This window comes from Mesoplodon mirus, assembly GCF_964341445.2.
Source record: "Mesoplodon mirus genome assembly, chromosome: 4".
Lineage (NCBI taxonomy): Eukaryota > Metazoa > Chordata > Mammalia > Artiodactyla > Ziphiidae > Mesoplodon > Mesoplodon mirus.
The window spans coordinates 147307156-147320352 of NC_138979.1; the positions used below are offsets into that span (position 1 = coordinate 147307156).

Below are 13197 nucleotides of genomic sequence, written 5' to 3' on the forward strand. Positions count from 1 at the left end.
TCAAGGTTTTCAGTGCAAGTTGTAATCTTCTTTACTTTGGGCTAAAATGTATATTCATGTCATTAAAGAAGGGAAATTAATTTTCCAAAAGTATTTTTTCACCAAGAAAAAAAAGCATTACTTCCCAGAGTTATTTCGGTTGATGTCAATTTTATGTGATTGTCTTATAAGCAGTGAATCTTCCTCTCTAGTAGGAGATGGGATGGAAGGCTGCCTCTGTAGTGAGTGAAGTTGGAGGACACTGTGGTTCTCAAAGCAGCCTCATTGCCTCCTGTCCTATAGCTTTGAGCCATCTACTAATGCCTTTTAAACTTAGGGAAATAATGGTCTCTCCACCTAGAGTTATTTCATCTAAATAAGGCTTGGAGAAGTCAGGAGTACAGATTGAGAAAGTTGAGCAGCTTTCTAGGGTCTCCATTATTTTGTTTGAAATGGTGTATTTTTCAGCATGTCAGATAATAAAAAACACATTCAAAGCCAAATCCAGACAATTTGGGACATAAAAATTTGTCATTTTTAACACTAATATATTAAATTATGTTGTATAGTCAAAGATATATTTACAGCATCATTCATATGTTAATATCTGATTAATAATGGATTCCTTCTGTAGGTCTTATGCCTCAACCATAATCATATTGAATCAATCATGCCCCAACTAAAGCCTCAGACTCACTTGACCAAGAGACAACTACTCTACCAGAAAGTGCCTTCAAGTGGCTATGGGCAGCAAGGAACTTCAAAAATAAACAGGTATTATTCTTTTTTTTTACAACTATAAATAATTTTGGTTGGGAATTTAAAAAGCAGTTAGTCACATTAATGAAAGCAGTACATACATTTAGCTTATTTTAATACTTAGTTTAATAGCTACATGCCAAAAATAAACTTCACAAATAAAAAGATACCAAAATACTCCTTTGTTATTGTTTTTTCCCAGCCATCTCCATTTCATACTTATATTGTATGATAAATAAATTTCATTTTATTGCTGAGTAGTATTCCATTATATGACAAGTTGTTTATCTATTTATCATTGATGAACATTTGGGTTATTTCTAGTTTGAAGCTATTTTGATTAAAGATGCTATGAAAATTTATACACATCCTTTATATTGGAGACTACTCAGATTTGTTTTTTAACAGCTTTACTGAAGTACAGCTTACTTACCATATTCACTCATTTTAGGTGTATAATTTTTACTAAATTTATAGAGTTGTGCAACTACTACCTACTGCAGTACAGTTTTAGAACATTTCCATCACACAAGAGAGATGCCTTGTGTCTATTTGGAGTCAATTCCCTTTTGCACCTCTAGGTCCAAGAAACCACTAATCTACTTTCTATAGAGTTATGTTTTCTAGACATTTTATATAAATGGAATCATATAATATGTGGTCTTTTGCATTTGACTTCTTACACTTAGAATAATGTTTTTGAGATTCATCCATGTTATAGCATCTATTAGTAGTTCATTCTTTTTTTATTGCTGAATATGTTGGGCATTCCATTGTCTGGATATATGCCACATCATGTTTATCTATTCACCAGTTGATAGACATTTGGATTGTTCCCACTTTGGGGTTGGTATGAATAATGATGCTATAAAGATTTGTGTATAAGTATTTGTATGTGCTCATGTTCACATTTCTCTTGAGTAGACAAATAAGAGTGAAATTCCTGAGTCGTATGGTAATTTAATGTTTAACTTTTAAGAAACTGCCACACTGTTTTCCAAAGTGGTTGCACCACTTTACATTACCAAAAATTTTTGAAGGTTCTAATTTCCCCACATCCACACCAACACTTGTTGTCTGTGTTTTTGATTACAGCCATTCTAGTGGAGTTAAAGAAGTATCTTGGGCTTCCCTGGTGGCGCAGTGGTTGAGAGTCCGCCTGCCGATGCAGGGGACGCGGGTTTGTGCCACCGTCCGGGAGGACCCCACGTGCCGTGGAGCGGCTGGGCCCGTGGGCCATGGCCGCTGAGCTTGCGCGTCCGGAGCCTGTGCTCTGCGGCGGGAGGGGCCACATCAGTGAGAGGTCTGCGTACCGTAAAAAAAAAAAAAAAAAAAAAAAAAAAGAAGTATTTTATTGTGGTTTTAATTCGCTGGGTTTTTGCTTTCACTGCTGTGGCCTCTCCCGTTGCGGAGCACAGGTTCCGGACACGCAGGTTCAGTAGCCATGACTCACGGAGCCCAGCCGCTCCGTGGCACGTGGGAGCTTTCTGGGCCGGGGCACGAACCCGTGTCCCCTGTATTGGGAGGTGAACTCTCAACCACTGCGCCACCAGGGAAGCCCTGTGGTTTTAGCTTGCATTTCCCTCATGACTAATGTTGAGCAGTTTTTCATATGCTTATCAGCCATTATTATATCTTATTTGTGACTGTTTAAATCTTTTGCTTATTTTTCAATTATGTTGTTTGGATTTTTATTATTGAGTTCTTTAAATATTCTGGATACAAGCCCTTTATCAAATAAATGATTTACAAGTATTTTCTCTCAATGTGTGGCTTGTCTTTTAATTTTCTTAAACGGTGTCTTTTAAAAGAATTTTAATTTTGATAAAGTCCAATTTATTAACTTTTTCTCTTACAGATTATGATTTTGTTGTTGTACCTAAGAACTCTTTGCCTAACCTAAGTTCACAAAGATTTTCTCACATGTTTTCTTCAAAAAAAACTTTTTTCCTCTTACATTTAGGACTATGATCCATTTTGAGTTTATTTTTGTACATGTTGTGAGGTAAAATGTGAGGGCTAAATTCATCTTTTTGCACGTGTATATTCATTTGTTCCAGCACCATTTGTTTAATATACTATCCTTTCCCCCACTGAGTTTCCTTGGTACCTTTGTTGAAAATCAATTGACCACAAATATAAAAGTTTGTTTCTGGACTCTTAATTCTATTCCATTGATCTAGGTGTCTGTCCTTTTGCCAGTTCCAGACTGGTTTGATTACTGCAGCTTTATAAGTTTTGAAATCAGGACATGTAAGCCCTCCAACTTTGTTCCTTTTAAAGATTGTTTTGGATATTCTGGGTTATTTGCATTTCCTTATAACTGTTACGATGAGATGGTTATTTTCTGGAGAAAGAACGAAAACCTGCTGGAATTTTGATAGAGATTGAATTGAAACTACTGATCAATTTTGGAACAACTACCATCTTAGTAGTAATAGTGAGTCTTCTAATCTGTGAACACGGAATATTTCTCCATTTATTTAGATATTTAATTTATCTCAGCAATATTTTGTAGTCTTCTGTGTAGACATTTTGTACTCCTTTTGTTAATTTTTTGTGAAGTATTTTATCCTTTTTTATACTATTGTGAATAGAAGTCTTAATTTCATTCTCAGTTTATTGAAGATGTATAGAAATTCAGTTAATTTCTGTAGATTAATCTTTTACCCTGTAATCTTGCTGAACTCATTTATTGGTGCAATAATAGTTTTTTTGGTGGATTCCTAAGGATTTTCTAAATATAAGATCCTGTCATCTGAGAGTAAAGACAGTTTTACTAATTCCTTTCCAATCTGAATACATTTGTATTTTTCTTTTCCTTGCCTGATTGCACTGGCTCTTGCTTTTTTATTTCAAGTAACTCTTTCTGTATTTCTTTGTTCTTTAGCATATAAAACTGTTTTTAAAGAAGAAAACGTCATTATTATATAAATTATGAAGACAGAATATTATAGTTTGATTTATTAGTAAATACATTCTTTTTCTTTTTAAACTTCAATTTATAGTAAGTACATACTAAACTGTCTTTTCATGTTTATACAAACAGCTGGTTTGAAATTAAGTTTATGGGCTCAAACTTACATGTGTGTTTCAGAGATACAATGAGCAGTGAAAATTTGCCTCCAATAATGCACAGTTTAGAAGTTCTTCATTTGGGCTACAATGGAATTTGTAATCTGATTCAGCTACAACTTAACAGACTAAGAAATTTAAAATTCCTCTTTCTTCAGGGTGAGTAGCAACCTGTTCATGTGTAAGTCTTTATTATTAAAAACTGATTTGATTATCATCCTGTTTTGAAAGCAAATATAAGCATCAACATTAAAACAGATTCATTGACAAAAATATTTTAGTAATCACTAATGGGTTTATCTTGGGTTATTTATATAAATAATGTAAATGTGATATTCTAGAGCTATAGAATATTGCATTCTAGCTCTGACACCAAAACACATGGCATTTTCTATGCAGCATGAATGACATAATGGGGCTAGAGTGGTGTCAGTGGAAAGGGTGAGTCCAAAATGCAGTTTAAAAGAAGTAAATATTAGTACTTAATGACTAGATATACAAGGAAAGAAAAATAGTTCAAGATGTTTGCCCATTAAGAGATTGGGCAAAATGAGGTACTAAAGCTAGGGAAAGATTAGTTAGTGTTGTGACAAATTTGAGACATTAAAATGGAAACTTTTTCAAGTTGTAGTACTGCACCACAGGTCAGAACTGGAGATGTATCTTTTAGAATTATCCCAGTGGAGGTAACAGGTAAAGTCATAGCATATGTGCTTACTTAGGAAATAAGTATAGAGGAAGAATGAAAAGCCAAAAAGAGATGTGGAGACAAACCCACTACCTCTCAGCAATTCCCTTCCACATCCCACACCCAGTATTAAGAAGGGTGGAATAACCACCAGTAAAGGAGACATTCACAAAATTTTGAAAGAAAACCAAGAAATACAAACTCTAAATGTCAGGAGAAATGAGGGTGATTGACCTAAAGTCAAATGACAAAAAGAATGAGGCCTATGAAAAAAATACTGGATGTACACAATTGGATTCAACAAAAAAGGAGACCACTAGTAACCTTCAGAGTATCAGATTTGGAAGTGTGGGAAGAGCAAAAACCAAAGTGAAAGCAATATAGAGGGAAGTGGTTGGATAGGCAGTAAAGACAACAAACAGAGGTTGCATGCTCAAGGAACTTGTCCCTGAAAAGAAGGTAAGAGATCAGATGGTAGCTAGTGAAATTAAAAGCATATTTTAAAGGTTTGTAAAGAGGTGAGTTAGGTTAAAGATACTGAACAGGAGGAGAAAATTCTAAGGTCAGTCTAAAGAGGGAAGAGGGCAAAAGTTGTAGAGGAGTACACAAATGTAGGCAGTGATAAGATAAGGCCATGCCATGGTCTACCGTAGAGTTAATGAAATTACATTTCACATGTTGTGTTAAGTTTGCAAGATGGTGGGAAAGGTACAGTCTTTAGGGAAAGGGCAGGGTGGGGCTGTAGGGAAGCAAGTTAGAATCTTAAGGGTTAAGAGTCAAATTTATCTAAAATGTAACTATCTAGTTAAATAAGTGGGAGTTGGGAGACCATCAAGATGGTGGAGGAGTAGGACGTGGAGATCACCTTCCTCCTCACAAATACATCAAAAATACATCTGTATGTGGAACACTCCTACAGAACACCTACTAAACGTTGGCAGAAGACCTCAGACTTCCCAAGGGCAAGAAATCCCTACGTACCTGGGTGGAACAACAAAAAAAAGTAAAAACAGAGACAAAAGAATAGGGACGGGACTTCCACCTCTGGGAGGGAGCTGTGAAGGAGGAAAAGTTTCTACATAATAGGAAGCCCCTTCACTGGTGGAGACGGTAAATTGTAGACTTCAGGTTTGCTGTCTGAGACTGACTTGTTTCTGATTTTTATGTTTATCTTAGTATAGTTTTTAGCGCTTGTTATCATTGGTGGATTTGTTTATTGGTTTGGTTGCTCTCTTCTTTTTTTAATTACGTTTTAATTTTTTATTTTAATAATTAATTTTTTTTAATTTTAATTTAATTTAATTAATTTATTTTTTCTTTCTTTTTTTCTCCCTTTTCTTCTGAGCCATGTGGCTGACAGGGTCTTGATGCTCTGGCCTGATAGCAGGCCTGAGTGTCTGGGGTGGGAGAGCCAAGTTAAGGACATTGGACCACCAGAGACCTCCCAGCCCCAAGTAATAACAATTGGCAAGAGCTCTCCCAGAGATCTCTGTCTCAACACTAAGACCCAGCTCCACTCAATGGCTAGCAAGCTCCAGTGCTGGACACCCCATGCCAAACAACTAGCAAGACAGGAACACAATCCCACGGATTAGCAGAGAGGCTACCTAAAATCATACTAAATGCACAGACACCCCCAAAACACACCACCAGATGCAGCCCTGCTCACCAGAAAGACAACAGCCAGCCCAACCCACCAGAACACAGGCACCAGTGCCCTCCACCAGGAAGCCTACACAAGCCATTGAACCAACCTTACTCACAGGGGGCAGACACCAAAAACAACAGGAATTACGAACCTGCATGCTGTGAAAAAGAGACCCCAAACACAGTAAGTTAAGCTAAATGGGAAGACAGAAATATGCAGCAGATGAAGGAGTATGGTAAAAACCCACCAGACCAAACAAATGAAGGGGAAATAGGCAGCTACATAAAACAGAACTCAGAGAAATGACAGTAAAGATGCTCCAAAATCTTGGAAACAGAATGGAGAAAATACAAGAAACGTTTAACAAGGACCTAGAAGAATTAAAGAGCAAACAAACAATGATGAAGAACACAAGAAATGAAATTTAATATTCTCTAGAAGGGATCAATAGCAGAATAACTGAGGCAGAAGAACGGATAAGTGACCTGGAAGATAAAATAGTGGAAAAAACTACCAAAGAGCAGAATAAACAAAAAAGAATGAGAAGAATTGAGGACAGCCTCAGAGACCTCAGGGACAACATTAAACACACCAACATTCGAATTATAGGGGTCCCAAAGAAGAAGAGAAAAAGGGATCTGAGAAAATATTTGAAGAGATTATAGTTGAAAACTTCCCTAACATGGGAAAGGAAATAGTCAATCAAGTCTAGGAAGTACAGAGAGTCCCATACAGGATAAATCCAAGGGGAAACACACCAAGACACATATTAATCAAACTATCAAAAATTAAATACAAAGAAAAAATATTAAAAGCAGCAAGGGAAAAACAACAAATAACATACAAGGGAATCCCCATAAGGTTAACAGCTGATATTTCAGCAGAAACTCTGCAAGCCAGAAGGGACATGTTTAAAGTGATGAAAGGGAAAAACCTACAACCAAGATAACTCTACCCAGCAAGGATCTCATTCAGATTCAATGGAGAAATTAAAACCTTTACAGACAAGCAAAAGTGAAGAGAATTCAACACTACCAAACCAGCTTTACAACAAATGCCTAAGGAACTTCTATAGACAGGAGACACAAGAGAAGGAAAAGACCTACAATAACAAACCCGAAACAATTAAGCAAATGGTAATAGGAACATACATATCGATAATTATCTTAAATGTAAATGGATTGAATGCTCCAACCAAAAGACATAGACTGGCTGAATGGATACAAAAACAAGACCCATATATATGCTGTCTACAAGAGACCCACTTCAGACCTAGAGACACATACAGACTGAAAGTGAGGTGATGGAAAAAGATATTCCACACAAATGGAAATCAAAAGAAAGCTGGAGTAGCAAATCTCATATCAGATAAAATAGACTTTAAAATAGAGACTATTACAAGAGACAAGGACACTACATAATGAGCTAAGGATCAATCCAAGAAGAAGATATAACAATTGTAAATATTTATGCACCCAACATAGGAGCACCTCAATACATAAGGCAAATGCTAACAGCCATAAAAGGGGAAATAGACAGTAACACATTCATAGTAGGGGACTTTAACACCCCACTTTCACCAATGGACAGATCATTCAAAATGAAAATAAATAAGGAAACACAAGCTTTAAATGATACATTAAACAAGATGGACTTAATTGATATTTATAGGACATTCCATCCAAAAATGACTGAATACACTTTCTTCTCAAGTGCTCATGGAACATTCTCCAGGATAGATCATATCTTGGGCCACAAATCAAGCCTTGGTAAATTTAAGAAAATTGAAATCGTATCAAGTATCTTTTCCAACCACAATGCTATGAGACTAGATATCAATTACAGGAAAGAAAATGTAAAAAATACAAACACATGGAGGCTAAACAATATGCTACCAAATAACGAAGAGATCACGGAAGAAATCAAAGAGGAAATCAAAAAATACCTAGAAACAAATGGCAATGAAAACACAACAACCCAAAACCTATGGGATGCATCAAAAGCAGGTCTAAGAGGGAAGTTTATAGCAATACAATCCTACATCAAGAAACAAGAAAAATCTCAAATAAACAACCTAAACTTACACCTAAAGCAATTAGAGGAAGAAGAACAGAAAAGCCCCAAAGTTAGCAGAAGGAAAGAAATCATAAAGATAAGGTCAGAAATGAATGAAAAAGAAGTGAAGGACACAATAGCAAAGAACAATAAAACTAAAAGCTGGTTCTTTGAGAAGATAAACTGAATTGATCAACCATTAGCCAGACTTTTCAAGAAAAAAAGGGAGAAGACTCAAATCAACAGAATTAGAAATGAAAAAGGAGAAGTAACAACTGACACTACAGAAATACAAAGAATCATGAGGGATTACTACATGCAACTGTATGCCAAAAAAATGGACAACCTGGAAGAAAGGGACAAATTCTTAGAAAAGCACAACCTTCTGAGACTGAACCAGGAAGAAATAGAAAATATAAGCAGACCAACCACAAGCCCTGAAGTTGAAAGTGTGATTAAAAATCTTCCAACAAACATAAAGTTCAGGACCAGATTGCTTCACAGGCGAATTCTATCAAACTTTTGGAGAAAAGCTAACACCTATCCTTCTCAAACTCTTACAAAATATAGCAGAGGGAGGAACACTCCCGAACTCATTCTACAAGGCCACCATCACCCTGATGCCAAAACCAAAGATGTCACAAAAAAGAAAACTAAAGACCAATGTTACTCATGAACATAGATGCAAAAATCCTCAACAAAATACTAGCAAACAGAATCCAACAGCACATTAAAAGGATCATACACCATGATCAAGTGGGGGTGTATCCCAGGGATGCAAGGATTCTTCAATATATGCAAATCAATCAATGTGATACCCCATATTAACAAACTGAAGGATAAAAACCATATGATCATCTCCATAGCTGTAGAAAAAGCTTTCAACAAAATTAAACATGCATTTATGATAAAAAACTCTCCAGAAAGTAGGCATAGAGGGAACTTACCTCAACATAATAAAGGCCATATATGACAAACCCACAACCAACATCATTATCAATGGTGAAAAACTGAAACCATTTCCTCTAAAATCAGGAACAAGACAAGGATCCCACTTTCACCACTATTATTCAACATAGCTTTGGAAGTTTTAGCCACAGCAATTAGAGAAGAAAAAGAAATAAAAGGAATACAAATCAGAAAAGAAGAAGTAAAGCTGGCACTGTTTGCAGATGACATGATACTTTACATAGAGAATCCTAAAGATGCTACCAGAAAACTAGTAAAGCTAATCAGTGAATCTGGTTAAGTAGCAGCATACAAAATTAATGCACAGAAATCTCTTGCATTCCTATACACTAATGTTGAAAAATCTGAAAGAGAAATTAAGGAAACACTCCCATTTACCATTGCAACAAAAAGAATAAAATGCCTAGGAATAAACCTACCTCAGGAGACAAAAGACCTGTATGCAGAAAAGTATAAGACACTGATGAAAGATATTAAAGATGATACCAACAGATGGAGAGATATACCATGTTTTGGATTGGAAGAATCAACATTGTGAAAATGACTATAGTACCCAAAGCTATTTACAGGTTCATTGCAATCCCTATCAAACTACCAAGGGCATTTTTCATAGTACTAGAACAAAAAATTTCACAATTTGTGTGGAAAGACCCCAAATAACCAAAGCAATCTTGAAAAAGAAAAATGGATCTGGAGGAATCAGGCTCCTTGACTTCAGCCTATACTACAAAGCTACAGTAATCAAGACAGTATGGTACTGGCACAAAAACAGAAATATAGATCAATGGAACAGGATAGAAAGCTCAGAGATAAACCCATGCACATATGGTCACCTTATCTTTGATAAAGGAGGCAAGAATATACAATGCAGAAAAGATAGCCTGTTCAATAAGTGGTGCTGGGAAAACTGGACAGCTATAAGTAAAAGAATGAAATTAGAACACTTCCTAACACCATACACAAAAGTAAAATCAAAATGGATTAGAGACCTAAATGTAAGGCTAGACACTATAAAACTCTTAGAGGAAATCATAGGAAGAACACTCTTTGACATAAACCACAGCAAGATCCTTTTTGACCCACCCTTTTTGTTTTGAAATAAAAACAAAAATAAACAAATGAGACCTAATGAAACTTCAAAGCTTTTGCACAGCAAAGGAAACCATAAACAAGACGAAAAGACAACCCTCAGAATGGGAGAAAATATCTGCAAACGAATCAAGGGACAAAGGATTAATCTCCAAAATATATAAACAGCTCATGCAGCTCAATATCAAAAGAACAAACAACCCAATCCAAAAATGGGCAGAAGATCTAAATAGACGTTTCTCCAAAGAAGATATACAGAATGCCAACAAACACATGAAAGGATGCTCACCATCACTAATCATTAGAGAAATACAAATCAAAAGTACAATGAGGGGCTCCCCTGGTGGCGCAGTGGTTGCGAGTCCGCCTGCTGATGCAGGGGGCACGGGTTCATGCCCCGGTGTGGGAGGATCCCACATGCCACGGAGCGGCTGGGCCCGTGAGCCATGGCCGCTGAGCCTGCGTGTCCAGAGCCTGTGCTCCACAATGGGAGAGGCCACAGAGATGAGAGGCCTGCATACCGCAAAAAAAAAAAAAAAAAAAAAACTACAATGAGGTATCACCTCACACCGTTCATAATGGCCATCATCAGAAAATCTACAAACAATAAATGCTAGAGAGCGTGTGGAGAAAAGGGAACCCTTTTGCACTGTTCGTGGGAATGTAAATTGATACAGCCACTATGGAGAACAGTATGGAGGTTCCTTAAAAAACTAAAAATAGAGCTACCATATGACCCAGCAATCCCACTATGGGCATATACCCTAGAAAACCATAATTCAGAAAGAGTCATATACCAGAATGTTCATTGCAACACATTTACAATAGCCAGAATATGGAAATAACCTAAGTATCCATCAACAGATGAATGGATAAAGAAGATGTGGCACATATATACAATGGACTATTACTCAGCCATAAAAGGAAACAAAATTGGGCTATTTGTAGTGAGGTGGGTGGACCTAGACTCTGTCATACAGAGTGTAGTAAGTCAGAAAGAGAAAAGCTAATACCGTATGCTAACACATAAATATGGAATCTAAAAAAAAAAAGAAAAAATGGTTCTGATGAACATAGGGGCAGGACAGGAATAAAGATGTAGATGACGCAGATGTAGAGAATGGACTTGAGGACGTGGGGAGGGGGAAGGGTAAGCTGGGACCAAGTTAGAGAGTAGCACTGACATATATACACTACCAAATGTAAAATAGCTAGCTAGTGGGAAGCAGCTGCATCACACAGGGTGATCAGCTTGGTGCTTTGTGACCACTTAGAGGGGTGGGATAAGGAGGGTGGGAGGGAGTTGCAAGAGGGAGGGGATATGGGGATATATGTATACATATATCTGATTCGCTTTGTTATACAGCTGCAACTAACACAATATTGTAAAGCAATTATACTCCAATAAAGATATTAAAGAAAAATGAACTGTTAAGAAGGAAATAAATAATATCTCAGAAGTAAAATTTTTAAAGATTTAAAAGTAAATAAATAAGTGGGAGTTTTCTAACAATGGCAAATTCTGCTAGTTAAATATAAGATCCCTGAAATCACATTTAGCACTCTTGTTTTGGAGTTTTCTCTCTTAAATATGTTTAGTGAGCATTCTAAAATGAAAAATAGCCAAAAATATGCTACTGTAGACATTATTCAGCACTTAAAGCTATTTCACGTGATTTTTATACCACTGGACTTTATTAAAAGTGACCGTCCAAATACATAATTTCATGAAAGTAATATATTAACACAACTGAGTCATTTTTCTCAGTCTGACTTGAACAGTCTTTTTTTCATTCTTAAGTAAGGCACTGGTAATGTTTCAAAGTCTGTGATTTAATTCTGTGAGCAATTTTATTGAAGGTCATGATGTTATCAATTTCTCTAAGGAATAAAACAAAATAAGGTAACTTTCTCATATTTCATCAATTCTGAGACACCTACTTTTTATATTTTAACATGTCTTGAAATCAGGTTGTATCTTAATTGATGGCATAACATAGTTTATCTAGCCATGTTTTTTTCCTTTCTTAGTATACATAAAATATTGACATATCTTAACAATTGTTGGCGTCTTAAGTTCAATTAAATATGTTAAATTACAAAGAGAAGAACTCCAAGAAAGTGGGATCACATGTTCAGTAATATATTAGTTTGCTAGGACTGCAATAACAAAGTACCACAGCCTGGGTGGCTTAAACAAAAATTTATTTCCTCACAGTTCTGGAGGCCAGAAGTCCAAGATCAAGATATCAGCAGGGTTGGTCACTTCTGAGGGCCTCTCTTCTTGGCTTATAATTGTACTCTGTATCTTCACATGGCCTTCCCTCTGTGTCCTAATCTCCTCTTCACATAAGGACACCAGAGATATTGGATTAGTGATCACCCAATGACCTCATTTAACGTTAGTTACCTCTTTAAAGACCGAAATACAGCAATGTTCTGAGGGGCTAGGGGTTAAGACTTCCACATATTAATTAGGGGGGACACAATTCAGTCCAGTAACAAAGAGGATAAATAATGGATGAAAGATAGAATGGCACAGAAGCAGCATTGTAAAAGGTCTAGGGTAGGCCTGGTATTGCCACTTTTATGTCATCGAGCAAGACAGTTTCTCTGACCCTCAGTTTTCTGATCATTAAAAAAGGATAAAATTTTCCCTGTCCTATTTTAAGAATCTAATAGAAAACACACATAAAAGCATTTGGTCAACTCAAGGGTTCTCTTCTTATATAAGTTATCATTCATACGTATAAAACTATTGATTGCTACAGCTGAGAGAAATCATAGGTTATAATGAAAGGATTGAGGTTTTAATGAATGTAATAAATTCTTAATTTTTTAATGTAGTTGCAGGGCAAAAATATGTTGAGAAAGAAATAACAGCATAATTAAGGTATATTCTTCCAACCTAACATGACAACAAATTAGTTTATTT

At 36.1% G+C, this 13197-nt stretch overlaps 1 protein-coding gene across 1 annotated transcript in view; it reads left to right on the forward strand.

The window, feature by feature from the left end:
- The window catches only part of LRRC9 (leucine rich repeat containing 9), a gene marked incomplete at its 3' end in the record, with an annotated part of 95248 nt that overhangs the window by 66188 nt on the left and 15863 nt on the right, over nucleotides 1-13197 (forward strand). The window contains exons 25-26 of the mRNA XM_082617428.1: nucleotides 614-753; nucleotides 3836-3972. Of these exons, the coding sequence (XP_082473554.1) occupies nucleotides 614-753; nucleotides 3836-3972 (277 nt within the window). The remainder of the gene's footprint in view (nucleotides 1-613; nucleotides 754-3835; nucleotides 3973-13197) is intronic.